The sequence below is a fragment of the Saimiri boliviensis genome, chromosome 14 (assembly GCF_048565385.1).
Source record: "Saimiri boliviensis isolate mSaiBol1 chromosome 14, mSaiBol1.pri, whole genome shotgun sequence".
Classification (NCBI taxonomy): Eukaryota; Metazoa; Chordata; class Mammalia; order Primates; family Cebidae; genus Saimiri; species Saimiri boliviensis.
Window position 1 is genome coordinate 19,623,663 of NC_133462.1, and position 27,522 is coordinate 19,651,184.

General features: G+C 41.5%; 2 protein-coding genes across 5 annotated transcripts in view; one reads left to right on the forward strand and one right to left on the reverse strand.

Moving 5' to 3' along the window:
- The window catches only part of ZNF461 (zinc finger protein 461), a 33,192-nt gene extending 11,398 nt beyond the window's left edge, over window positions 1-21,794 (reverse strand). Inside the window, exons 1-4 of one of the 4 annotated variants that reach the window (XM_003937403.4) lie at window positions 21,572-21,794; window positions 18,739-18,824; window positions 12,403-12,529; window positions 10,431-10,526 (exon numbers count right to left, since the gene is read on the reverse strand). In XM_003937403.4, coding sequence (XP_003937452.1) covers window positions 10,431-10,526; window positions 12,403-12,529; window positions 18,739-18,747 — 232 coding nt within the window. In that variant the 5' untranslated portion in view covers window positions 18,748-18,824; window positions 21,572-21,794. Of the gene's footprint in view, window positions 1-10,430; window positions 10,527-12,402; window positions 12,530-18,738 lie in introns of all 4 variants that reach the window. The other 3 variants (XM_074386504.1, XM_074386503.1, XM_074386502.1) reach the window with 3 other exon arrangements.
- Window positions 21,795-21,887: 93 nt separating this feature from the next.
- Window positions 21,888-27,522, forward strand: part of ZNF567 (zinc finger protein 567) — a 54,222-nt gene continuing 48,587 nt past the window's right edge. The window contains exon 1 of the mRNA XM_074386486.1: window positions 21,888-22,014. The gene's annotated coding sequence lies outside the window, so the exon portion shown is untranslated. The remainder of the gene's footprint in view (window positions 22,015-27,522) is intronic.

Genomic DNA, 27,522 nt, shown 5'->3' on the forward strand with positions numbered 1-27,522 from the left:
GAGGACAAATAAAGCTGAGCACTTTTTCATGTTTATTGGCCAACTGGATATCTTTAATAAACTGCCATCCAGGCCTTTGATTTTTACATTGATTTTTAATGTAAAATTCATGTAACATAAAATTGACCATTTTAATGTACACAATTCAGTAAGTTTTAATACATTCTCAATGATATACAACTGTCACCACCATCTAATTCCACAACATTTGCATCACTCCAAAAAAACCCTAACACCCATAGTCACTTCCTACTTTCCCCTTTCCCCCACCCCGGCAACTACTAGTCTGTTTTAGGTCTCTGAATTTGCCTATTCTGACATTTTATATAAATGGAATCATATAATATGTGACCTTTGGGTTTTGCTTTCACTCAGCAAGTTTTCAAGTTCAGCCAAGTTGTAGCATTCATTCCTTTTTATGGCTGAATACTATTTCATTGTATGGATATACCACATTTTATTTATTCATTCATCAGTAAATTGGACATGTGGCTGATTTCTCAGTTGTCTTTTCTTAATGATTTATAGAAATTCTTTGTAAGTTCTACATATGACCAACTTATGTATTACAGATGTCTTCTCCCACTCTAGGACTGGCACTGGCCAATTTCATTCTCTTAGTAATATACGTGTGTGTGTGTGTGTGTGTGTGTGTGTGTATGTAAATATATATATGTGTATATATATGTGTGTATATATATATATATATATATATATATATATATATATATAATTTTTTTTGAGATGGAATCTTGTTCTGTCACCCAGACTGGAGTAGAGTAACACAGTCTCAGCTCACTGCAACCTCTGCCTCCAAGGTTCAAGTGATTCTCCTGCCTTAGCCTCCCAAGTAGCTGGGATTACAGGTGTGTGGCACCACGCCTGGTGAATTTTTGCATTTTTAGTATAGATGGGGTTTTGCCATGTTGCCCAAGCTGGTCTCAAACTCCTGACCTCAAGTGATCCACCTGCCTTGGCCTCCCAAGTGCTGAGATTACAAGTGTGAGCCAGTGGGTTCAGCCATTCTCTTAGTAATAAGTTTTAACGAACAAAAGTTCTTAATTTTAAGTAATCCAATCCCAAGGTTATGAAAATAAACTCATATTATCTTCCAGAAATTTAACTATTTTACCTTTCCTATTGAGATCTGTAATCCACCTGGACTACATTTTCAACCTTCCTATTTTTCCAGATACCCAATTTACTCAGTATCATTTACTGAAAAGACCATCCTTTCCTTACCTTTGTTTTAAATCAAATGACTGTGTAAATTAGCCATTTTCTCTGTAATCCACTCCCATACGTATTTCAACTCCTGTAATGGAATTGAAACATCTCTAGCTAAGGTCACGAAGAAAATCACCTTGCCAAAATCAGTGCTCAAGTGCCAATCCTTACTCTACTCGCCTCTTCAGCATTATGACACATCTAATCAATCACCTTGCTTCCTGTATACCATATTCTCCTGGTTATCCTCATACCTCTCTGACCACTTGTTTTCAGTTCCCTTTAACACATTCTCTTCCTCTCCCTGACTTCCACATGTTGGAATGTCCCAGAACTCAGGCTCTGGCCAGCTCTCTTCTTAATATATACTCTTTCCATAGGCTTAAATACAAGCTACACACTGCTAAGTCTTACAATATACCTCTCATATTTTTAGAAAAAAATTAATTGTGGTAAAATAGCACATAAAATAGAATTTACCACCTTAACCATGTTTAAGTGTATAGTTCAGTAGTATTAAGTGTATTCATAGCCGGGCACGGTGGCTCAAGCCTGTAATCCCAGCACTTTGGGAGGCCGAGGGGGGTGGATCACGAGGTCAAGAGATCGAGACCAACCTGGTCAATGTGGTGAAACCCCGTCTCTACTAAAAATACAAAAATTAGCTGGGCATGGTGGCGCGTGCCTGTAATCCCAGCAACTCAGGAGGCTGAGGCAGGAGAATTGCCTGAGCCCAGGAGGCGGAGGTTGCGGTGAGCCGAGATTGTGCCATTGCACTCCAGCCTGGGTAACAAGAGCGAAACTCCGTCTCAAAAAAAAAAAAAAAAAAAAAAAAAAGTGTATTCATATTGTGCAACAACTCTTCAGAAGCAAAACTTAAACTCTACACTAAATAACAACTCTCCATTCCCTCTAGCCCCAGCTACTGGCAACCACCACTCTGCTTTGCTTCTGTGAACTTGATTACTCTCAATACCTCATGTAAGTTAAATCATACGATATTTGTGTTTTGGTGACTGGCTTATTTTACTTGGCATAATGTCCTTAGGGTTCTTCGAAGTTACGGCATGTGACAGAGAGTCCTTCCTTTTAATTTTATTATTTTCTGGAGACGGAGTTTTGCTCTTGTCTCTCAGGCTGGAGTGCAGTGGCATGATCTCGGCTCACTCTACCTTGGGGGTTCAAGGATTCTCCTGCTTCAGCCTCCTGAGTAGCTGGGATTACAGGCGCTCACCACCACGCCTGGCTAATTTTTGTATTTTTAGTAGAGATGGGGTTTCACCATGTTGGCCAGGCTGGTCTTGAACTCCTGACCTCAGGTGATCCACCCACTTTGGCCTCCAAAAGCTCTGGGATTACAGGCATGAGCCACTGCGCCCGTCCCAATGTCCTCCCTTTTTAAGGCAGAATAATATTCCATTGTAGACATATACCACATTTTGTTTATCTATTCATATATTGATGGACACTGGGTTGCTTCCACCTTTTGATTATTGTGAATAATGCTGCTATGAACATGGGTATAAAACCATCAGTTTGCATTCTTACTTTCAATTCTTTTGGGTGTATACTTAGAAGTAGAATTGCTGTATTATATGGCAATTCTATTTTTAATGTTTTGAGAAATTACCATACTGTTTTCCATAGTGGCTGTATGATATAGCTTGGATATGTGTCCCTTCTAAATCTCAGGTTGAATCATAATCCCCAGTGTTGGAGGTGGGCCTGGTGGGCAGTAATTGGATCATGGGAGCTGTTTTCTCATAAGTGGTTTAGCCCCATTCTCTTGGTGCTATCCTCATGATGGTGAGTGAATTCTCATGAAATCTGGTCATTTGAAACTGTGTGGCACCTCCCCACGCCCCCCACTCTCTCTTGCTCCTACTTTCACCATGTAAAGTGCTTGCTTATCCTTCGCCTTCCACCATGAATAAAAGTTCCTCCCAGAAGTTGAGCAGGGCCATGCTTTCTATAAAGCCAGCAGAACCATGAGTCAACTAAACCTCTTTTCAAATTATCCAGTCTCAGGTATTTCTTTATAGCAATGCAAGAATGATCTAATACACTGTACCATTTTGCATTCCCACCAATAGTGCATAAAGTTTCCAATTTCTCTACGTACCTGGCAACACCTGTTATTTTATGTTTGTTTGTTTGTTTTTATATTAACCATCCTATTGAGTATGAGGTGATATCTCATTATGTGTGGGTTTTTTTGTTTGTTTATTTTTTTGTTTTTCAGACAGTCTCACTCCGTCACTCAGGCTGGAGTGCAGTGGCGCAATCTCAGCTCACTGCAACCTTCAGTTCTTAGGTTCAGGTGATTCTTGTACCTCAGCCTCCAGAGTACCACCATGGGAGTACAGGTGCGTGCCACCATGCCTGGCTAATTTTTGTATTTTTTGGCAGACAGAGGGTTTCACCATGTTGGCCAAGCTGGTCTCAAACTCCTGACCTCAAGTGATCCACCCACTTTGGCCTCCCAAAGTGCTGGGATTACAGGCATGAGCCGCTGTGCCCAGCCTCATTGTGGTTTTGATTAGCATTTCCCTAATGGCTAGTAGTGGTGAACACCTCTTCATGTGCTTTTGGCCCCAGCAGCACGAGAGGTATGGAGCAGATCAGAATAGCACTATAATTGTTCTGAAAACTAAACTGTCACTGAAACTAGTCTACAAAAGTACATCAGATCTTTACTAAATCTAACAGGATAACTACTTGCTCAAATTGATTAGAATAGAATCAAGACTCTCTGAAACATAATAACTAAAATATCCAAGGTACAAAGGAAAATCACTTGTCATACCAAAAACCAAGAAAACAAAAATCTGAAGGAGAAAAGGCAACCAACTAATGCAAATACAAGGATGAATCACATGTTGGAATTATCTGGCAAAGATTTTAAAGCATGCTTCCCAAAAGGCTTTGCCAATAAATTATAAATTATCTTGAAACAGTATATTGGGTTTTTGTTTTTGAGACAGAGTCTTGCTCTTGGTGCCCATGCTGGAGTACAATGGCATGATCTTGGCTCACTGCAACTTCTGCCTCCCAGGTTCAGGCATTTCTCCTGCCTCAGCCTCCTGAGTAGCTGGGATTAGAGGTGTGGGCCACCATGCCCAGCTAATTTTTTTTATTTTTAGTGGACACAAGGTTTTACCATCTTAGGCAGGCTGGTCTTGAACTCCTGACCTCAGGTGATCCACCTGCCTTGGCTTACCAAAATGCTGGGATTACAGGTGTGAGCCACCGCACTTGGCCTGAGCCACCATGCTTGGCTGAAACAGTATACTGTAAATGTAAAAACTGCTAGGAAAGTAGATGTTAATGTTCTCCCTTACACACAAAAATAAATTTCTGAAATAAATGTTGTGACGGAATAAGAAAAGAAGAATGTGAGGTAATATATATGTTAATTAGCTAGACTTAATCATTTTTATAACATATGTATATCAAAACATCATGTTGTATACCATAAATACATATAATTTGTATTTTCAATTAAAATAATAATTAATTTTAAAATAATTCATGGGTCAAAGAGTATTAAAGAAAAAAATTTTCAAAAAACTGTAAGTATATATATATATATCTCTCCATTATGTATATGAATATACAGAATATTAAGAACATCACATACAACTTTATAAGTTCAACAAATTAGAAGAAATGGACCAAATCCTTGAAAATCACAAAATACTGATACTCTGCTGAGATAAAATAGGTAATCTGAATAGTCCTATAACTATTAAATAAATTGAATTTTATAATTAAAAATCTCTCCAAAAGAAATCTCCAGGTTCAGACTATTTCACTGGAGAATTTTACCAAACATATGATATTTTACACAATTACTTCCAGAAAACATAAGAAAACACAACACTTCTCAACTCACTTTATAAGGCCAGTATTACCCTGATACCAAAACCAGCCTAAGGTGCCACAACAAAGAAAATACAAATCAGCATCTTTCATGACCCTAAATGAAAAAGTTGTTAACCACATTTTAGCAAATCAAATCCAACCCAACAATGAGTAAGAAGCATAATATACCATGGGCCGGGCGCGGTGGCTCACACCTGTAATCCCAGCACTTTGGGAGGCCGAGGCGGGTGGATCACGAGGTCAAGAGATCGAGACCATCCTGGTCAACATGGTGAAACCCCATCTCTACTAAAAATAAAAAAATTAGCTGGGTGTGGTGGCGCCTGCCTGTAATCCCAGCTTGGGAGGCTGAGGCAGGAGAATTGCTTGAACCCAGGAGGCAGAGGTTGCGGTGAGCCGAGATCGCGCCATTGCACTCCAGCCTAGGTAACAAGAGCGAAACTCCGTCTCCAAAAAAAAAAAATAATAATAATAATAATAATATACCATGACTCATTGTAATTTATTCTAGGTATAAGAAGCTCATTTAATATTGGAAAATTGTTCAATGTAACATATAAATATGATTAAAAAAAAAAACATGATCACATCAATATTCTTTTTTTTTTTTTTTTTTTTTGAGACCGAGTTCCGCTCCTGTTACCCAGGCTGGAGTGCAATGGTGCGATCTCGGTTCACCGCAACCTCCGCCTCCTGGGTTCAGGCAATTCTCCTGCCTCAGCCTCCTGAGTAGCTGGGATAACAGGCACGTGCCACCATGTCTAGCTAATTTTTTGTATTTTCAGTAGAGACGGGGTTTCACCTTGTTGACCAGGATGGTCTCGATCTCTTGACCTCGTGATCCACCCGCCTCGGCCTCCCAAAGTGCTGGGATTACAGGCTTGAGCCACCGCACCCGGCCCAATATTCATTCATATTTTTAAAAAAACTCAGGGCATTATAAAGAGAAGGGAATTTCCTCAACCTTATAATATAAAGCATCTACAAAATTCTTAGAACTGACATCCTACTTAACATTAAAAGACTGAATGCTTTCCTTCCAAAATAGGGAGAACATAAAGATGTCCACTTTTACCACCCTTATTCAACATAGTATTAGAAGTTCTTGCCATTCTAATAAGGTAAGAAAAAGAAATAAAAGTCATAGATTACAATATGAAAAGAAAATGATTGTAGATAATTTGTTTATAAGTATAAATCTCTAAGAAAAAATAGAAAAAAAAAACTAGTACTAATATTTAAGTTGAGTAAGGTCACAGGATTAATACACAAAATCAACTGCACTCCAATATAAAAATGCAATGCCCTTTACAAATGCTCCAAAGAAGATGAAATACTTAGGTATAAAAATAACAAAACATGTACAGATTCTGTATAATGAAAATTGTAAGATGCTAATAAAACAAATCAAGGAAAACAAAAATATTTAGAGAGACAGGCTGTGTTCATGCTTTGGAAGACTCAACAGAGTAAAGGTGTTCTCTCTTACTTCAGCTATAGACTTAACACAATTCCCATGAAAATCTCAGCAAGTTTTTTGTAGACACAGACAAGCTTTTCTAAAACTTATATGCAAAGAAAAAGGTCCTAAGGATAGCCAAAACAATTGTGAAAAATAACACAGTGGGAAGAATCACTCCTTCCACTATTAAGGCTTACTATATACCTGCAGCCATCATGAAAGGTGGCATTAGAAGAGAGATGGTCACAAAGATCAATGCAGCAGAACAGAGAACCCAGAAATAGTGCCACACAAATGTGCACAACTAATTTTTGACAAAGGTGAAAAAGCTATTCACCTGAGAAGGGATAACTTATAAATAAATGCTATGGGCATCCATAGAAAAAAAAAAAGAACCTTCATCTAAATCTCACAACTTTATAAAAATGAACTCAAAATGAACCACAAAGTTAAATGAAAAATGTAAAACTATAAAATTTCTAAAACAGATTAGAGAAAATCATAAGGACCTTTAGAACTTTGACTAAGCAAAAAGTTCTTAGGCATTACACTAAACACACACACACACCAAAAACCACAATTCAGAAGAGGAAAAAAAAAAGATAAATTAGAACTCATCAAATTTAAAAACTTTTGCTCTGCAAAGACCCTGTTAAAAGGATAAAAAAATAAATTACAGACTGGAAGAAAATATTTGCAAGTCATATATCCAGCAAAGCGCTTCTGTCTAAGATACAAAAAGAACTTTGAAAACTCAACAGTAAAAAACCAACCAAACTGGAAAATAGGCAAAAGGCATGAAGAGATATTTCAATCAACAGGATACACAGATGGCACACACAGTTGTTCAACATTATTTGTCATTAAGGAAATTCAAATTAAAACCACAATGAGATATAGTTACCTACCTAATAGAATAGCTACAATGAAAAAAAATTATAACACCAAAAGCTGGCTATGACTAGAGAAACTGGATCACACATACATGGCTGTAAGAATGTAAAACGGTACCACCATTGTGGACAATAATTTGGCAGCTCCTTGCAAAACTTAAAATGGATTTATCACACCACCCAGCAACTACACTCTTGAGCATTTACTGTAAACAAATGAAGACTTATTTTCATGTATAAATTTGTACATAAATGTAAAAAACAAACACCCATATACAGGATTCCATTTATGTAACATTCATGAAATTACATAATTTGGTTTTTTTTTTTTTGTTTTTTTTGAGACGGAGTTTTGCTCTTGTTACCCAGGCTGGAGTGCAATGGCACGGTCTCGGCTCACCACAACCTCCGCCTCCTGGGTTCAGGCAATTCTCCTGCCTCAGCCTCCTGAGTAGTTGGGATTACAGGCACGTACCACCATGCCCAGCTAATTTTTTGTATTGTTAGTAGAGACGGGGTTTCACCGTGTTGACCAGGATGGTCTCGATCTCTTTTTTTTGTTTGTGTCTTTTTTGTTTTTTTTTTTGAGACGGAGTTTCACTCTTGTTGCCCAGGCTGGAGTGCAATGGTGCAATCTCGGCTCACCGCAACCTCCGCCTCCTGGGTTCAGGCAATTCTCCTGCCTCAGCCTCCTGAGTAGCTGAGATTACAGGCATGCGCCACCATGCCCAGCTATTTTTTTTTTTTTTTTTGTATTTATAGTAGAGACGGGGTTTCACCATGTTGACTAGGATGGTCTCGATCTCTTGACCTCGTGATCCACAGTTCTGTAACATTTTATTGATTGACTGAGACAGGGTCTTGCTCTGTTACCCAGACTAGAGTGCAATGGCAGAATCATGGCTTTCTGCAGCCTTGACCTCCCCAGTACAAGCAATTCCTTCCAACTCAGCCCCTTGAGTAGCCAGGACTACAGGTGCATGCCACCATGCTAGGCTAATTTTTAATTTTTCTCGGTAGAGACAGGGTCTTGCTATATGGCCCAGACTGGTCTCAAACTCCTAGGCCCAAGCAATCCTTCTATCTTGGCCTCCCAAAGTCCTGGGATTACAGGCATGAGCCACCATATTCAGCCTGTAGCACTTTAATCAGTCACAGACATCATCAAAGAACTCTGGCCTATAGAATGGATCTGCTCTTGGCCTATAGCACCCTGAACTTTCCTAGTTGACCTCCTCCCTTCTCAATCATCCCTCTGCCATCTCCACCTCCTCAATATAGTCATATATTACTTTTTCTAACTTTCCTAATTTCTAACCATTTTTTTCCCTAGAGATTCTATTAGAACATCCATGTATTCTTGATCCCCTACTAAATTAAAAATGTCTCCATAATACTTTAAAAATGTATTGCCATCACCTAGCAAAGCAACCTGTATGAATCTTTTATTTATTTATTTATTTTGAGAGAGCATCTTGCACTGTCACCTTGACTGGAATAAAGTAGTACGATCTTGACTCACTGTAGTCTCAGACTCTTGGGCTCAAGCGATCCTCCCATCTCAGTCTCCTGAACATCTGGGACTACAGGCACGTACTGTCATGCCTGGCTATTTTTTTTAATTTTTAATTTTTTGTAAAGACAGGACTTTTGCTATGTTGCCCAGATAGGTCAAAACTCCTAAGCTCAAGTAATCCTCCCACTTGAGCCTCCCCAGTGCTGAGATTACAGGTGTAAGCCACTGAGCCCAGCCTGAATCTTTTAAAAAATTAATAAACAGGCTGGGCACAGTGATGCATGCCTATAATCCTAGCACATTGGGAGGCTGTGGTGGGAGGATTGCTTAAGGATGTTGGGACCAGGCTGGGTAATATAGCGAGACCTCACCTCTGCAAAAAATTTAAAAAATTAGCCAGGCATGGTGGTATGTGCCTGTAGTTCCAGCTACTCAAGAAGCTGAGATGGGAGGATTGCTTAAGCCAAGAAGGGAGAGGTTGCAGTGAGCCGAGTTTGTATCACTGCACTCCATCAAGCCTGAGTGACAGAGCAAAACCCTGTCTCAAAACAAACAAACAAAATTAATAAACACTGTTGATTGTGCCCTTTGATATACAGAAGTTTTTAGGTTTGATGTAGTCCCATTTGTCTATTTTTGCTTTTGTTGCCAGTGCTTTTGGTGTTATACACAACAAATCATTGCCAAATCCAGTATCATGAAGCTTTTCTCCAATGTTTTCTTCTAAGAGTTTTATAGTTTTACCTCTCACATTTAGGTCTCAGATCCATTCTTTTCCATTCTTTTTTTTTTTTTTTTTTTTTTTTTTTTTTTTTTTTTTTTGAGACAGTCTGCTCTGTCGCCAAGCTGGAGTGCAGTGGTGTGATCTCGGCTCACTGCAACCTCCAACTCTTTGGTTCAAGTGATTCTCCTGCCTCAGCCTCCTGAGTAGCTGGGATCACAGGCATGTGCTACCATGCCCAGCTAATTTTTGTATTTTTTAGTAGAGATGGGGTTTCACCATGTTGGCCAGGATGATCTCGATCTCCTGACCTCGTGATCTGCCTGCCTTGGCCTCTCAAAGTGCTGGGATTACAGGCGTGAGCCACCATGCTTGGCCAAGGTCTTTGATCCATTCTGAGTTAATTTTTCTATATGGTGTAAGATAAGGGTACAATAGTATTCCTTTGCCTGTGGATAATAGAGTTTTCTCCACTAAAGTGTTGACACCCTTGTCTAAAATCATTTGACTCTTTATGCAAGTATTTATTTCTGGGATCTCTATTCTATTCCATTAGTCTACATGTCTGTCTTTATGTCAGTACCACACTGTTTGATTACTATAGCTTTGTGATATGTTTTGAAATTAGGTTTTCCTTAAGTATTTGCTTTAAAATAACCTTGCCAACCCAACATTCTGACCAGGTGGCCTGCTCCCTGCAAGAGCTTCCTGTGCTTGCTCACTCACCTGGGCACCATCTTCCTGACTCTTCCCTCACAACCATCCAGGGCTCCTTTCCTTGCTCCAATGAGGAGATTATGGCTGGCTTAGAAACAGAAAGTCCTAGTTATAAGAAAAGAAACTGAGATGAGACAGAAATAAAAGTATCCAAATACAGTGATTCAGAACTGATTAAAATAAAAAATAAATCACAGATCAAAAAGGTACTTGATAAGGGATACAGAGGAAATAAAGGAGAAGAGATGAAATATTCATATTCAGATGAAAACAGATCATAACAAAGCAAACAAATAGGCAATAAAATGGTACTTAAATTTATGCAAACTTTCTTTGATTTTACTGTGATAAAAAAAAAGGAAGCTTCCTGAGATATTTATTCTTTTTTTTGAGATGGAGTTTCACTCTTGATTCCCCTCTATTAATTTCCTAGGGCTACCATTAACAAAGTCCCACAAACTGGGTGGCTTAAAACAACACAAATGTATTCTCTCACAGTTCCGTAGCACATTATAGATTGATTGATTGATTTGAGACAAGGTCCAGGCTGGAGTTCAATCATGCGATCTCAGCTCACTGCAACCTCCACTTCTGGGATTCAGGTGATTCTCCTGCCTCAGCCTCCTGAGTAGCTGGGATTACAGGCGCCTGCCACTGCGCCTGGCTAATTTTTGTGTTTTTAGTAGAAACGGGGTTTTGCCATATTGGCCAGTCTTGAACTCCTCACCTCAGAGGATCTACCCACCTTAGCCTCCCAATGTGCTGGGATTACAGGTGTAAGCCACTGCACTGGGCCTCATATTTTTTTTAATGTTAACTGTACAAAGTTATTAAAAAATAACTGCCAAAGGCAAATCATTTAAAAGAGAGTACAGGTCAGGTGCAAGACTTGCCCGGGAGTTCAAGACCAACCTGGCCAACATGGTGAAATCCTGTCTCTATTAAAAATACAAAAATTAGTTTGGCATGGTGGCAGGCACCTGTAATCTCAGCTCAGGAAGCTGAGGCAGGAGAATTGTTTGAAACTGGGAGATGGAGGTTGCAATGAGCCAAGATTGTGCCACTGTACCCCAGCCTGGGTGACAAGAGTAAAACTCTGTTAAAAAAATAAAAACAAAAAAAGGCTAGGCACGGTGGCTCACACTTGTAATCCCAGGACTTTGGGAGGCCAAAGTAGACAGATCACCTGCGGTTGGGAGCTCAAGACCAACCTGACCAATATGGAGAAACCCTGTCTCTACTAAAAAATGCAAAATTAGCTGGGTGTGTTGGCATATGCCTGTAATCCCAGCTTCTCGGGAGGCTGAGGCAGGAGAAGCACTTGAACCTGGGAGGCGGAGGTTGCCGTGAGCTAAGATCATGCCATTGCACTCCAGCCTGGGCAACAAGAGCAAAGCTCGGTCTCAAAAAAAAAAAAAAAAAAAAAAAAGTAAAATTAAAAAATTTAAAAAATTAAAGATAAAAGAGAGTACATTTATCATAGGAAATGGAGAAGTGTTCATTTGAGAATAGTAAATAAACATTTATTACTCCAGCCTACCACTCTATTACCCAGGAAAGGAAAAAGGTTCACTCTTGGAACCCAGTGTCTAGTTTTAATCTTATGCTAGTACATTGGCAGATTTAGTACAGTGGAAGTGAAACAAAAGAGAGTCTGGTTTCTTTGATAGTGTATGCATTAACATTACAGATTTCCAGTTCTGCCCCTTAAACATCAAGGAAGAGTTATAAGAAAGGACCAAAAGAACACGGAAGGATGGGGAAAATGAAAATGAATCTCTGTTTAGCTGTGCTTCTTTCTGCAATACATAAAGAGAAAATTCATCCAGTTATTTGAAAGCTAAGCCCTAATAGGGGAGAAAGCAGGAATTCCAAGAAGTACATTATGAATTGTTAGAGGAATTCTGAATTGTCAGATTCTTTTTTTCTTTTTAACTGAGGAAAGTACTTGGAGAGATTTTTAATTTTTAGATAACTTTACCAAGTGACACCAAGTTGCTATAATTCTCCAGCATCACATCCTTGTACAGATTCCTCTGTGCTGGGTTCAGGCATTCCCATTCCTCCTGAGAGACATCTATAGCCACATCTCTGAACATCACCAACTCCTAAAATGACAAGTCATAGTACTATTTTAGAAATTATAAGAAACATTTTTAAAAAAGAAAAGAGAGGTGCTAAAAGAAGGCACTGCAAGAAAGGAGACAGTCTATTGAGTATACAGGCTAAGCCTGGGACATGGGTCAAACAGGAATTTAGTGTGACTGAAGTGGAGTGCCTACATGTTCTTAAACAATTCAATTTCTGCAGACGCATCTTCTTGAGTAGGTGGGAAATTCCTGTTAATCAGTCATCTAGAAATTAAGAAAATAAGTAGAGGCTCCCTATTATATTAAATCGTTGAAAACTTTTAAATCTTTCTAAAATGTCTTATTAAAATCTCTATCTTGAGAAAAAGAACTTGAAGAATTTTCTTCATGATTGTGACTATCATGCCATAGGTATTTTTAGTTTTCCTGCAAATTCTTTAGTACACATCTGGTACAGACTATATTTTTCATAGATGGACAAAGCAGTATTTTGCATCCCAAATATCTTTCTTCAGTGTAACCTTGACATCCCTCTTCCAACTGGTGTAAAGGTCTGTGTCCCCTTCTCTTGAACCTGAGAGGACATCTGTGACTTATTCAACCTATAGAATATGGCAGAAGTGATTATGTGACTTCTGTGGTTAGATCACAAAAACATCTCATACTTCTGCCTTACTTTCTGGGAATGTTCATTCTGGAAATCCTGCCACTATGTTCCTAGGAAGCCTAACCAGCCCATGGCATAGCTCATGGGAAAAGGAATGAAGGCTCCCCAAACAACACCCAGCAACAGCTTGCAAGCCATGTGAGGGAACATCTTGAAAGTGGGTCAGCTAGCTCCCAATCAGGCCATTTCAGCTGATACCACATGGAACAGAGGTGAGCGATCCCTACTAAGCTCTGCTGAGATTGTGGATTTGCAAGCTTGACCATGACTTTTGTTTTACATCTACTAAATTTTGGGGTGGTTTGTTATCTGGCAATAGTTATTGTAACTGTAATATGATTTTTATTGGTAGCACAACATTTGATCTTTTTTTTTTTTTTTTAAGACACAGGGTTTCACTATATTGCCCTGGGTGGTCTTGAGCTCCTGGGCTCAAGTAATCCTCCCACTTTGGCCTCCCAAAGTGTTGGGATGACAGGCATGAGCCACTGCACCCAGCCTTATTTAATCTTACAATAAGGGATTTAATAATTCTCTTAAACTTGAATCTCTGGGGTAAACAAAATCTCTAAGGTCTTTTCTAAGGTTACATATAAATCTTAACTGTCATCATCTACCGTCTTTCCCTGTATATATACTATGCTCCTAAATTAAAGAATATTAATATAGAATAATCCAGACTTTCATAGATGTGACCCAAGTCTAACATATTCTATTCAGTCTAAAACTGGAGTTTGTAATTGATGATCATCTATTTTCCAGCAAGATCTTCAATTTTTCCACATAAACACCAATCCTATCTCCATCTAATCCTAAAGCTTCACACAGCAAAGTCTTTCTGCTCAGTGAGATCACCCAACACCAGTTCCTACTACATCTCACTGGAAAACCCCAAGTTGTGAAGTTACAAGATTTTCCATGTGTGATTTAATTAACCATTAATTCCCTGAGGACACCTCAAGTGCTGGCTTTTTTTTTCCTCCCACAGCCTTCGTACCACTGTCCTCTTTGCTTCTCATTATTGGTGTCAGACAACTGTCTTTCCTTCTCTAACATCCTTTCTTTTTTTGAAACAGAGTCTTACTCTGTTGCCCAGGCTGGAGTGTAATGGCGCGATCTTGGCTCACTAAAACGTCTGCCTCTCGGGTTCAAGCAATTCTATGCCTCCGCCTCCCAAGTAACTGGGATTACAGGTGCACACCACCATACCTGGGTAGTTTTTGTATTTTTTTTTTTTTTTTGAGACGGAGTTTCGCTCTTGTTACCGAAGCTGGAGTGCAATGGCACGATCTTGGCTCACTGCAACCTCCGCCTCCTGGGTTCAGGCAATTCTCCTGCCTTAGCCTCCTGAGTAGCTGGGACTACAGGCATGCGCCACCATGCCCGGCTAATTTTTTGTATTTTTAGTAGAGACGGGGTTTCACCATGTTGACCAGGATGGTCTCGATCTCTTGACCTCGTGATCCACCCGCCTCGGCCTCCCAAAGTGCTGAGATTACAGGCGTGAGCCACCACGCCTGGCCAATTTTTGTATTTGTTGTAGAGACAGGGTTTCACCATGTTGTCCAGCCTGGTCTCGAACTCCTGACCTCAACTGATCTGTCTGCCTCAGCCTCCTGAAGTACTGAGATCATGGGTGTGAGACACCATGCCTGGTCCCCTTCTCTAAAATCTAATGCCATCATTTCATCAGCCTATACCATGTATTATCTCTCTCTGTTGCAGTGATGTGTTCATATGCAGGCTTTTGCCCCTCAGGAATTTTAGCTCCTGGCTCAGTATCACTAACTCTAATACTACTAATCTTTATTTTCAGTGACTTCAAATAGCCATATACTGAGTTCTTCTAATATCATGGCCCCAATTCCTTAACCTCTTCTACTTTTCTATGAGCTTATCTTCCATTCTACTTCACTCACTCCCCATGTTATTACTCTAGACCTTGTGATTAGCAATAACTGCATCACCTCCAAAACATGAAGTATCCTTCTCTGATCACCTTCACGTTAGCACTTACCCCACTCCATACTTCTTCTCTTCTTACCCGACTTAAATTCCATGCTCAATCACTCCCAACATGAACTCCCTTAACCCTCTCATTTCACACTTGCTTGACAAAGCCTGAATCCTTGATAAATCCATCTCTCTTCCTACTCCATCACTGAATCTAAGTAGCTAAAAATGGCTAGAGAAAATGATAAACTTTGATAACAGATTTGTAATTTTACATTTTATTTTTCTTTTTGGGGGTAGGGATGGGGGAGCATCTCACTTTGTCACCCAAGCTGGAGTTCAGTGGCAAGATCATAGCTTACTGCAACCTTAAACTCCTAGGCACAATCAACTCTCCTGCCTCAGTGTCCCAAGTAGCTGGGACTACAGGCACATGTCACCATGCCCAGCTAATTTTTTTTTGTACTGATGGGGTCTTTGTTGCCCAGGCTGGTCTCAAATTCCTGGTTTCAAGTAATCCTCTTGCTGTGACCTCTCAAAGTGTTGGAATTACAGGCATGAGCCACTGCACCTGGCATATTTTTATATTTTATTTTCCTTTCTTAAATGGTTAAGAACTAAAAAGGTAAACATTCATATGTCTTGTCTCATTTCTCTCCTTTCCATCTTGTCTCCCATCTCTTGCCCCCATGGATAAACAACTTATATATAGACATATAATTTTTCAGCCTCTTATACAAACAATAACACACTATAAAATACTCAGTTTTGTACTGATATTTTTCACTTATTAATTACAAAGGATCTTGCCATATCTGTGGTGAACAGCTTCTTCATTTTTACATAAGTATATATAATTCAACTATTTATATTAATACTTATAGTTTATCAATTAAACCTATAAATTCATTATTTCTAGTCTTTGGCTATTACAAACAATAGTGCAATGAATGCCCTTGTGGATTTATCATTTCATACAAATATAGGTATATCTATAAGAAAAAGTACCAGGAGTTAAGGATTGCAGGGTTGAAATGGAAAATACATTTGTGGTTTTGGTTGATGTCATTTTTTACTGAATGTTCCATAGCCACTTGAAAGAAGAATGAATATTAACAAGTATCAGGATACCAAATTTAACATAAATGCATCAATAATGTAGACCAGATAGAGTATGTGGATTAATACTTCTATTCCCTTATTAAATTTAGTCTACTTGGCCTGATTTAGACTGAGAAGAGTGAATTAATGTCTCCTACTGCTGGCAAGTGTCTATTTCTTCTAACTGCTTTAAAATTTGCTTTAGGAGAGGTACTGCTATGATATTCAATACACATGTATTCAGAACTATTGTATCTTCATTTTGAGATTTATACTTTAAAAGTATATAATGTCCTTGGGCCATGTGTAGTTCTGTGATGTGGCCTCAATCTTATTTAGTCTGTTTTCTTTTTTCTCTGGTCTTAATTTTATCATGTACATTTTTTTTTTTTTTTGAAACGGGGTCTTTCTCTGTCACTCAGGCTGGGGTGCAGTGGTGTGATCATAGCTCACTGCAGCCTCAATCTCCTGGTTTCAAGTGATTCTCCCACCTCAGCCTCAGCCTCCCGAGTAGCTAGAACTATAGGTGCACACAACCACACCCAGCCGATTAATAAAAAAATTTTTTTGTAGAGATCGGGTTTTATTATGTTGCCTAGACTATTCTGAAACTCCTGGGCTCAAGTGATTCTCCTGCCTCAACCTCCCCAAGTGTTGGAATTACTGACATGAGCCACTGTGCCTGGCTTTCATCATGCAATTATTTTGTTAATTCTGTCTTGCTTACTCTCTCTGCATAAATCTGGGTGTGTGTCTTAAGTCTTACAATACATAAGTTATTTTCTATCTCTCACTACCAGTTAAACTTCAGAAGGGAAGATTTGCATATATGTGATTTTTTTTCCCACTGATTTATTCTTAGTTACCCAGAAGAATGGCCTGTCGCATAGTAGGTACTCAATAAATATTTGTTAAATCACCTTATCAAATCAAGTTCTGACAAGAGAAACACTAATTTTTTTTTTTTTTTTTTTTTGAGACGGAGTTTCGCTCTTGTTACCCAGGCTGGAGTGCAATGGCGCGATCTCGGCTCACCGCAACCTCCGCCTCCTGGGTTCAGGCAATTCTCCTGTCTCAGCCTCCGGAGTAGCTGGGATTACAGGCACGCACCACCATGCCCAGCTAATTTTTTGCACTTTAGTAGAGACGGGGTTTCATCATGTTGACCAGGATGGTCTCGATCTCTTGACCTCGTGATCCACCCGCCTCGGCCTCCCAAAGTGCTGGGATTACAGGCTTGAGTCACCGCGCCTGGCCAATTTTTTTTTTTTTAAGACAGAGTCTTGATCTTGTTGCCCAGGCTGGAGTGCAATGGCACGATCCTGGCTCACTGGAACCTGTGCCTGACAGGTTCCAGTGATTCTCCTGCCTCAGCCTCCCAAGTAGCTGGGACTACAGGTGCCCATCACCTGGATAATTTTGTATTTTTAGTAGAGACAAGGTTCCTCCATGTTGGTCGGGCTGGTCTCAAACTCCCGACCTCAGGTGATCTGCCTGCCTCGATGATCTGGCTGCCTCTGCCTCTCAAAGCATTGGGATTACAGGTGTGAGCCACCATGTCTGACTTTAAAAGAATTTTTTTTTTTTTTTTTTTAGACGGAGTTTCGCTCTTGTTACCCAGGCTGGAGTGCAATGGCGCAATCTCGGCTCACCGCAACCTCCGCCTCCTGGGCTCAGGCAAGTCTGCCTCAGCCTCCTAAGTAGCTGGGATTACAGGCACGCGCCACCATGCCCAGCTAGTTTTTTGTATTTTTAGTAGAGACGGGGTTTCACCATGTTGACCAGGATGGTCTCGATCTCTCGACCTCGTGATCCACCCGCCTCGGCCTCCCAAAGTGCTGGGATTACAGGCTTGAGCCACCGCGCCCGGCCTAAAAGAATATTATTTGTATTCTCTACTTGTTTCTGTTAATAGGTTGCACATAAGGGAGATGAAGAATGATTTATTTAACAAGTATATGAAAATGGGTTGGAGTGGAGAGGAGCAAAAAATGAAGGGCCTGAAATTCTGGCACCATCACTTACTCAATAGTAAGTTATTGTATAATTCTCAGATAAGAAACAATGTCAGAATAAAGAACCCAGACCGGGCGCGTGGCTTATGCCTGTAATCCCACCACTTTGGGAGGCTGAGATGGGCGGATCACTTGAGGCAGGAGTTTGAGACCAGCCTAGTGAAACTCTACTAAAAGTACAAAAATTAGCTGGGCATGGTGGCATGTGCCTGTAGTCTCAGCTACTTGGTAGGCTGAAATGGAAAAATCACTTGAACCTGGGAGGTAGGGGCTGCAGTGAGCCAAGATTGCACCACTGCACTCCAACCTTCCCACCTAGGAGACAGAGTGGGGCTATGTCTCAAATAAATAAATAAATAAATAAATGCAAGTAGTCACATGCCCTACACACACACACATAGACACACACAGACACACACACACACACACACACACACACACACACACACACACAAACTATTTGAATTAGGATCAAGAAAAAACCAACTTACATGGGCCATGGCTTATTTTACAATTGAATGTATTAATTAATCCTCTTCTTGGTTCCCTCTGGAAGAAACTCAATCCAAAGGTGTTGCTGGGGGAGAGGGGAGCAAAAGAAAAGACAGAAGATTATTGCCTCTAAGCTCCCAAAATGTTAATTCAGAATGACATTTTTCTTCCCCCTTCATATCTCCTATTCCCAGATCTGATACACACATACATACATGATTAGAGGGAATCTGAACAAATCCTAGCTTTACTCAAAACCATAAGGAAACGCAGCTATAGCAGGATAGACTCACGAAAAGCAAGGACCAGGCTCTTCAGCAGAAGGGATAGTTAGGCCAGCTTAGTGTCCCAATACTACGATGAAATGGAAGTCAGGACCAGGGTGCTGAGAAATGCCCTGAGCAGATTTTCACTGAATTAAGAGGAGAAAGAAAAGGAAATGGATATTATGTGAAAAGACTAGGAAGATAGAAAACAGACCCAAAAGACCCAATGTATGTATAACAGGAATTTCAAAAGTAGAGGTTAAAACAACACAGATGGAAGAGAATAAATAAATAGAGCAAAATTTTCCAGACCAAAATATATTCTTGAGTCTTTAGTTTGAAGCACAGTGCTGTAAGAATTAAAGAAGAATCACACCTGCAAACATCCTGGGAAATATTGTTTGTCTTTGAATACAGACAAAAGGACATAAATTGTCGTGGACCGTTCGGGACGGGTAGGCATGTCTGCCCGGGGGTCTCTCGACCTGCAAGAGGGTCCCAATACCTGGAAGAGGGAGTGCACCTGGAAAATTAATAAAGACAGAGAGAGAGAAAGCGAGGCGTCTGGAGGGCTGATAGGCTGTGCCTAAACAGCAAATTTGATTTTTCAAAGGCCAGGAATAAATACACTTTCTTGGCTTTGGTTTACGTCATAGTAAGAGGAATGTAAATGTATGCCTCACATGGCCTATACAATAGAGAAGTCAGATATGCGATCAATGGTTGTAAAAAGTAACAAAATTTTCTACAATCACAAAGTTTGTTTGCATCCAAACATTATTCACAAAGCTTGTTTATATCCAAACATTATTCACAAGGCTTGTTTATATCCAAACATTATTCAAAGCTTGTTTATATCCAAACATTATTCCTCCTGGCTGCAGGTATCTCTGGTTTGACCTTATTTTAGAACTGCTCATCAGAATATCTTTTAATTGGATTCTCCTTTGTCTACTCCTGACTCAACTTAACTCAACTTCCCCATTCAGGAATCTCTGAGTCAGGAATCAAAGTCATCCCTTATAGTGGCATTTTTCTTTGCAAATATCGACAGTTAAACCATTATCTAGGGTACAAGGCAGTCTGGTAAATAAAGGTTAAAACTTATTCTTAAAGTCATAAAAAGGTTAAAAGCAGGAACCGGTTGCTGGTAGGGGGTTACTCGGTCTAGCAGCAACGCACAGTTTTAGGCCCAAAATGATATTGTGGTTGATATTAGAAACTGATCATTCATCTTTCAGTTCCTATATTTCCGGATAGCTCGACTGCCTCCAGTAGGAAACTGTGTTTGGGATCAAATTCACCGTATAGTGAGACTCACGCCTTTTAGGGGTCTCACACGGGAGTGTTCCCCACAATAAATATCTTTTAGTAAGAAGCTGCACAGACCAGGCGCGGTGGCTCACGCCTGTGATCCCAGCACTTTGGGAGGCTGAGGCGGGCGGATCATGAGACACACATGCAGTCACCTCACCCAGCTCCTCTGTACAAATCTAAGGCTCAGGACGCCCTGCTGTAGAGCATCATTCATCCATCTCAGCCCCTCCTGACTACTTGTGGAGTCACCTGCAGGTATACACACACACACACACACACACACACACACACACACACCCCACAAACTAAAATCACATTGCCACCCTGCATTTATCATCACAGCCTCATAAATACACGACATATGTGTATTTATGAGGCGGGCGGATCATGAGATCAGGAGTTCCAGTTCAGCCTGGCCAACACGATGAAATACAAAATTTAGCGAAGCATGGTGGCGGGCGCTTGTAATCCCAGCTACTCAGCAGGCTGAGGAAGGAGAATTGCTTGAAACCAGAAGGCAGAGGTTGCAGGGAGCCGAAATCGCGCCACTGCACTCTAGCCTGGGTGACAGAGTGAAACTCTGTCGCAAATAAATAAATAAAAAGTTGCAGAACAATGTGCATTGTGGCCTAATCTTAGAAAAAATAAACACATATGTACATAAGCATACTACATATGTGGTGTATTTATGAGGCTGTGATGATAAATGCAGGGTGGCAATGTGATTTTAGCTTGTGGTGTGTGTGTGTGTATACCTACAGGTGACTCCACAAGTAGTCAGGAGGGGCTGAGATGGATGAATGATGCTCTACAGCAGGGCGTCCTGAGCCTTAGATGTGTACAGAGGAGCTGGGTTAGGTGACTGCGTGTGTGTCTAATTGTGTGTGACAGACCAGAATTGACTTGAGAGGAGTGATAGCTATCTGCCTGATCGTGTGAGCCCGAGGATAACAGTTTGTGTAAATGTGCTTTTTCTTTCATATAAATGGGATTTAACACAAATAGCCACTCATAATCACGGTCACAGTCCCTACAAACCCCATTCACACAAATGATCAGACACATAATCACGCTGTCACAAAAGCACACCCACTGTCGCTGTCATACCACTAACACACGATTAGCCCAAAGATAAACCCGACTTCCTAATGTACTCACAACACACCCACATAAGGGGTGATCCCCCACTCAGAGGCCTAAAACTATAGACATTTCTCTTCCACGACACTGGCTAGCCAGGATTTCTCACCTTCAGCATCCTCAGGGAGGGGTCTGGTCCAAGTTCTGATTCGGATTCCCGGCGAGACCATACAAACACTTCTGCCTTCTCCACTGGCCCAGGACGTCTTTACGTGCCTCTTAACCCTAGACCATCCCGCTGAGGTTCCTACCGGAAGTAGCTATGGGCAGCGGTGTCTTCTGGGAAATGCAGTCTCAGGGAAGAGCGCCTGGGCTGGAGAGGGAGCGTTAGGCCCGGCTCCGGGCTGCACTTGCGCAATTTCACCGAAGGCTGGAGTGACGCCCACTTGTTAGGGTTCGTTTCCGGATTCCGGACTTCGAGTCCAGCCGAGGACGGATTTCGGAACAGGCACGGCGGCTGCCCTGACTCCCTCAAGGCAGCCGCCGCGGACTGTGGCTGAAGATAATTTTTGACAGGCGCAGACGACCCCGGCCTCCCTTTGTGGAGTTGTGGTGAGAGGTGTTTTGTTGCGAGACTTGTCCTAAGGGGAGTCCGGAGAAGGTGGATGTGAAACCGATTATGAGGGTGTAGCGCGTGAGATTTGTATGTGAAACGATTTAAAAAAAATTTTTTTTTTAATGTTTGAGACAGGGTCTTGCTCTGTTGCCTGGGCCTAGTGCGGTGGCGAGATCCTAGCTCACTGCAGTCTCCGCCTCCTGGGCTCAAGCCATCCTCCCGCATCCACCTCTCAAAGTGTTGGGATTACAGGCGTGAGCCACCGGGCCTGGCCAAGACGATTTATTTTTGTTTTTTTGGTAATGACAACAGTCTCGATGTGTTGCCCAGGGTGGTCTCGAACTCCTGGGCTCAGGCGATCCTCCCGGCTCGACCGCCAAAGTGTTGGATGACAGGCGTGAGCCGCGCCGGGTCGTGAAACGGTTTTGAGCCCTTTTGAGAATGGGTGTGCAGTATGTTCGCGTGGGTTCATGCGGCAAGCACACCGCCACTCCCTCAGTGGCCCCTGTGGGGTAATACGTGATGTGGCTTAAGTGTGAAAGGCCGTCTGGACGCGTGTGATTACCATGTTTGCGGGAGCGCAGCCACGTGCACAGGGACCGTGTGACATGCTGTGAGGCGTTTTGCGCTGGGTGCACCCATGATTAGAGGACTAGTGTGACTGTGGCGGTCCCTGAGAAGGGAAGAAGCTAGTTGGGACCAGGAGAGGCTGAGATGGATGCATGACAGATCTCTGGAGCAGGGTGTCCTGAACCTTGGCTATGTTCATAGGAGTGGTGTGAGGTGACTCTGTGTTTGTGTGTTGAGTCCAGAGCTGACTAAGAGGAGTGGAAGCTGGTACATGTCATCTCCCAGAAAGGACAGATCATTGGTAAGGATTTTTAACCTTGCTGAGAGACCAGTAACTCCGTCACCAAGTGTAATATGAGAAAATGGTGCTTGTTTGAGAACAAGTGATTCTGCTTGTGTCTGATTCTTATTCATGTATGTGAGATGATTTGCACTTGAAACTGTCACTGAGAAAGTGAGTGAAATATATGATGTACAGTTGGCCCTCCCTATCCATAGGTCCTGCATTGTGGATTCAACCAACCTTCAGTCGAAAATACCTGGGAAAAGAAATTGATGTTTGGATCGGTACTGAACTTGTACAGACTTTTTTTTCTTGTTATCATGCCCTAAAACAATAGAATATAAAAACTATTTACATCGTATTTACATGGTTATTATGTATTATAAGTAATTTAGAGAAGGTTTAAAGAATACGGGAGGATTTCCATAGATTATATGCAAATACTATGCCATTTTATATAAGGGACTTGAGCATCTGTGGATTTTGGTAGGGAGCGGTCCTGGAGGGACACTGAGGGATGACTGTATGTGAATGTGGTTTGTGAATATGCTCGAGTCTCTGGATGATTGTATGACAGTGATGGGGTACGTGATTAGATTATTGTGGCTTTGAGATTGATGCGTATGTTTTAAAGGATTACGATTGAGTTGGAGATCGTGTGAGATTTTGTGTGTTTGAATGGGACTTGTGAGTTAAAGTGTGAATGAAAGACTTCGAGGTTATGTGCATGTAGTAACTACATAAGAGAATGCAGGTATCTGGGCTCCATAGATACTGTGTATTGGGGAAAATAAATAATCAGACCTTACAGGGATTACTTTTCAGGTTAGTTTGGTGGCAGCACTTTGTGTAAAGAAGGCATATCCATATCCAGTGTCTATTTCAGTGAGAAAAAAGCAATCCAGTGTAACCAACATGCCACCATAGAATGGTGCCATACTGGGAACTCAGTGTTGGTCTCTGCACAGTCACTCTAATAAAAGCCATAGGTCCCTTTTGGAAGACTGGGAGAAAGATTAACAGTATCAATTTCTGGAAGTATACTGGTGGTCTTCCTCAAGGTGACCTGGCCTCCCCTTTGTTCAAGGGCTTCTGGGCCTCTTCACTGGCTCAAGTCTGGGTATTCACTGAGGGACACTGACTTTGTCTTTATTAATCAAGTTATGCTTTTGTTCACTTGACCTAGAAGTCTTCCACTTACACAAATCAATTAACACTTTAGTAGACTTCCCAACTATTTAACTTCCACCAAAGGATTATCAACTATCTTCCAAGATAGTTACCCTAAAGAGGTATTTTCTTTGAAATGTTCTTTCATGGCCGTTTTGCATTTTATCACAATAAATTATTGTTTCATATTTATTAAATTGTTTTAAATTAGACACTGGCTCTGAACTGACCTTAATTCCAGGAGATTCAAAACATCACTGTCATCTACCAGTCAGAGTAGGGGCTTATGGCAGCTAGGTAATGAATGGAGTTTTAGCTCAGGTCTGTTTCACAGTGGGCACAGCAAGTCCCAGAAGCATTCTGTGGTTGTATCCTCAGTACCATAAACATAATTTGGACTAGATCTACTTAGTAACTGGCAGAATCCCCACATTGATTATCTGTCCTGTGGACTGAGGGCTGTTATGGTGGGAGAGGACAGGTGGAGCTACTAAAACTGTCTCCACCTGCAAAAATAGTAAATCAAAAGCAATACCTCATTCTTGGAGGGATTGCAGAGATTAGTACCACCACTAAGAAAAATATACAGGGGGTGGGGCCACCCTATCCCCATTCAACTTGCTTATTTGGCTCTGCAGAAGACAAATGGGTCTTGAAGAATGATACTGTATTATCATAAGCTTAACCAGGTGGTGCCTCCAGTTGTAGCTGCTGTAGCAGCTGTGGTTTATTTTCTGGTTTTTTTTTTTTTTTGACATGCAGTCTCGCTCTGTCACCTAGGCTGGAGTGCAGTGGTACGATCTCAGCTCACTGCAAACTCCACCTACTGGGATGAAGCAATTCTCTGCCTCAGCCTCCCGAGTAGCTGGGATTACAGGCCTGGCTAATTTTTGTATTTTTAGTAGAGATGGGGTTTCACCATGTTGGCCAGGCTGATCTTGAACTCCTGACTTCATGATCCACTTACCTTGGCCTCCCAAAGTGCTGGGATTACAGGCGTGAGCCACCGCACCAGGCCCCCAAATGTGGTTTTCTAGCTTCAGGACATTAACACATCCTCTGCTATGTGGTGTGCAGCTACGGAGCTGGCAAATGCTTTTTTCTCCATCCTTGTTATTTAAAACCACCATAAGTAGCTTGCTTTTAATTGTTAAGGACAGTAATATACCTTCACTGTGCTACCTCAGGGGTATATCAGCTCTCCAGCCATATGTCATAATTTAGTTCACAGGGATCTTGATTGCTGTTTCCTTCTACTACTACTGGGCCCAGCGCAGTATCTCATGCCTGTAATTCCAGCACTTCGGCAGGCCAACGTGGGTGAATTATCTGAGGTCAGGAGTTCAAGACCAGCCTGGCCAACATGGTGAAACCCCGTCTCTACTAAAAATACAAAAATTAGCTGGGCATGGTGGCATGTACCTATAATCCCAGCTACTCAGGAGGCTGAGGCAGGAGAATTGCTTGAACCTGGGAGGTGGAGGTTGCAGTGAGCTCAGATCATGCCACTGCACTCCAGCCTGGGTGACAAAGCGAGACTCTGTCTCAAAAAACAAACAAACCAAAGATACTGTACTGATCCATTATATTGATGCCATTACACTGATTCAACCTAGTGAATAAGAAGTAGCAAGTACTCTAGATTTATCGATAAGACACTGCATGTCAGAGGATGGAAAGAAATCCAACAAGAAATCAGGGGCTTCCTACCGCACTGAAATTCCCAGGGGTCCAGTGGTGTGGAGCATGGTGAGATATCTCTTCTAAGATGGAGGATAAATTCTACAGTCAGAAAGGGGCACAATGCATAGGGGGCCTCTTTGGATTTTGGAGGCAATACATTCCTCACTTGGATGTGCTATTCTGCTGGCCATTTACCAAGTGATCCAAAAAGCTGTTAGTTTACAGTGGATCTCAGAACAAAAGAAAATTGCCCAACAGGTCCAGGCTGCTGTGCAAGCTGCTATGCCACTTGGGCCACATGATCCAACAAATCTAATGGTGCGTCAAGTGTCAGTGGCAGAGAGGGATGCTGTTTGGAGTCTTTGGCAGGGCCCAACAAAGGAATCACAGTGCAGGCCCTTAGGATTTTAGAGCAAAGCCCTGTCTTCATTTTTAGAAAACAACTCTTTCAAGGCAGTTTTGACTGCTATGGGACCTTAATAGAGACTGAACATTTAATCATGGGCCACCAAGTTACCCTGCAACCTGTACTACCCATCATGAAAGGGGTGTTATGTGACCCACCACATCATTAAATTGGGTGGTGTACACAGTAGTATTTCCATCATCAAATGTAAGTGGGATATATGTGATCAGGCCTAAGCAGGCCCTGAAGGCACGTATTATGGGAAGAAGTGGCCCAAAGCCCATGGTTCCCCCTCGTGCTACAGTACTCTCCTAGCCTGCACTCGTGGCCTCATGGGGATTTCCATTAGAGTTAGAAAACACTTAGGCCTGGTTTACAGATGGTTTTGTGTGATAGGCAGACACCACCTGGACAGCACTACAATCCTGTTCTGGGACATCCCTGAAGGACAGTGGTGAAGAGAAATTCTCCCAGTGGTTGGAACTTTGAGCACTGCATCTGGTTGTTCATTTTTCCTAGAAGTAGAAATAGCCAGATGTGACATTATATACCACCTCATGCACTGTAGCCAGTGGTCTGACTGGATGGTCAGGGACTTAGAAGGAACATTATTTACAAACTGATGATGGCCAGGTGCAGTGGCTCACACCTGTAATCCCAGTACTTTGGGAGGTCAAGGCAGGCAGATCACCTGAGGTCAGGAGTTTGAGACCAGCCTGGCCAACATGGTGAAACCCCATCTCTATTAAAAATAAATTAGCCACGTGTGGTGGCATACGCCTGTTGTCCCAGCTACTAGGGAGGCTGAGGAAGGATAATTGTTTGAACACAGGAGGCGGAGGTTGTGGTGAGCTGAGATGGTGCCACTGCATTCCAGCATGGGGGACAGAGTAAGACTCTGTCTCAAACAAAACAAAACAAAAAACCCAGAAACTAGTAACAAGGAATTCTCAGAAAGAGATATGGACCTCTCCGAACAGGTAAAAAATATATTTGTGCCCTATGTGAATACTTACCAAAGGGTTATCTCAGCAGAGGAGGATTTTTAATAATCGGGTGCATAGGATGACCCATTCTGTGGATATCAGTCAGCCTCTTTCCCCAGCCACCCTTGTCATCACCCATTGGCTCATGAACAAAGTGGTCATGACAGCAGTGATGGAAGTTATGCATGGGCTCAGCAACATGGACTTCCGCTTACCAAAGCCAAACTGGCTACAGACACTGCTGAGTGCCCAGTTTGCCAGCAGCCAAGACCAACACTGGTTCCCCATTATGGTACCATTCCCTGGTAGTGGGTTGATACATGGATTGCTTCCATCAAGGAAGAAGCAGTATTTTTTCTTACTGGAATGCGCACTTTAGATATTAATTTGTCTTCCTTACACAAAA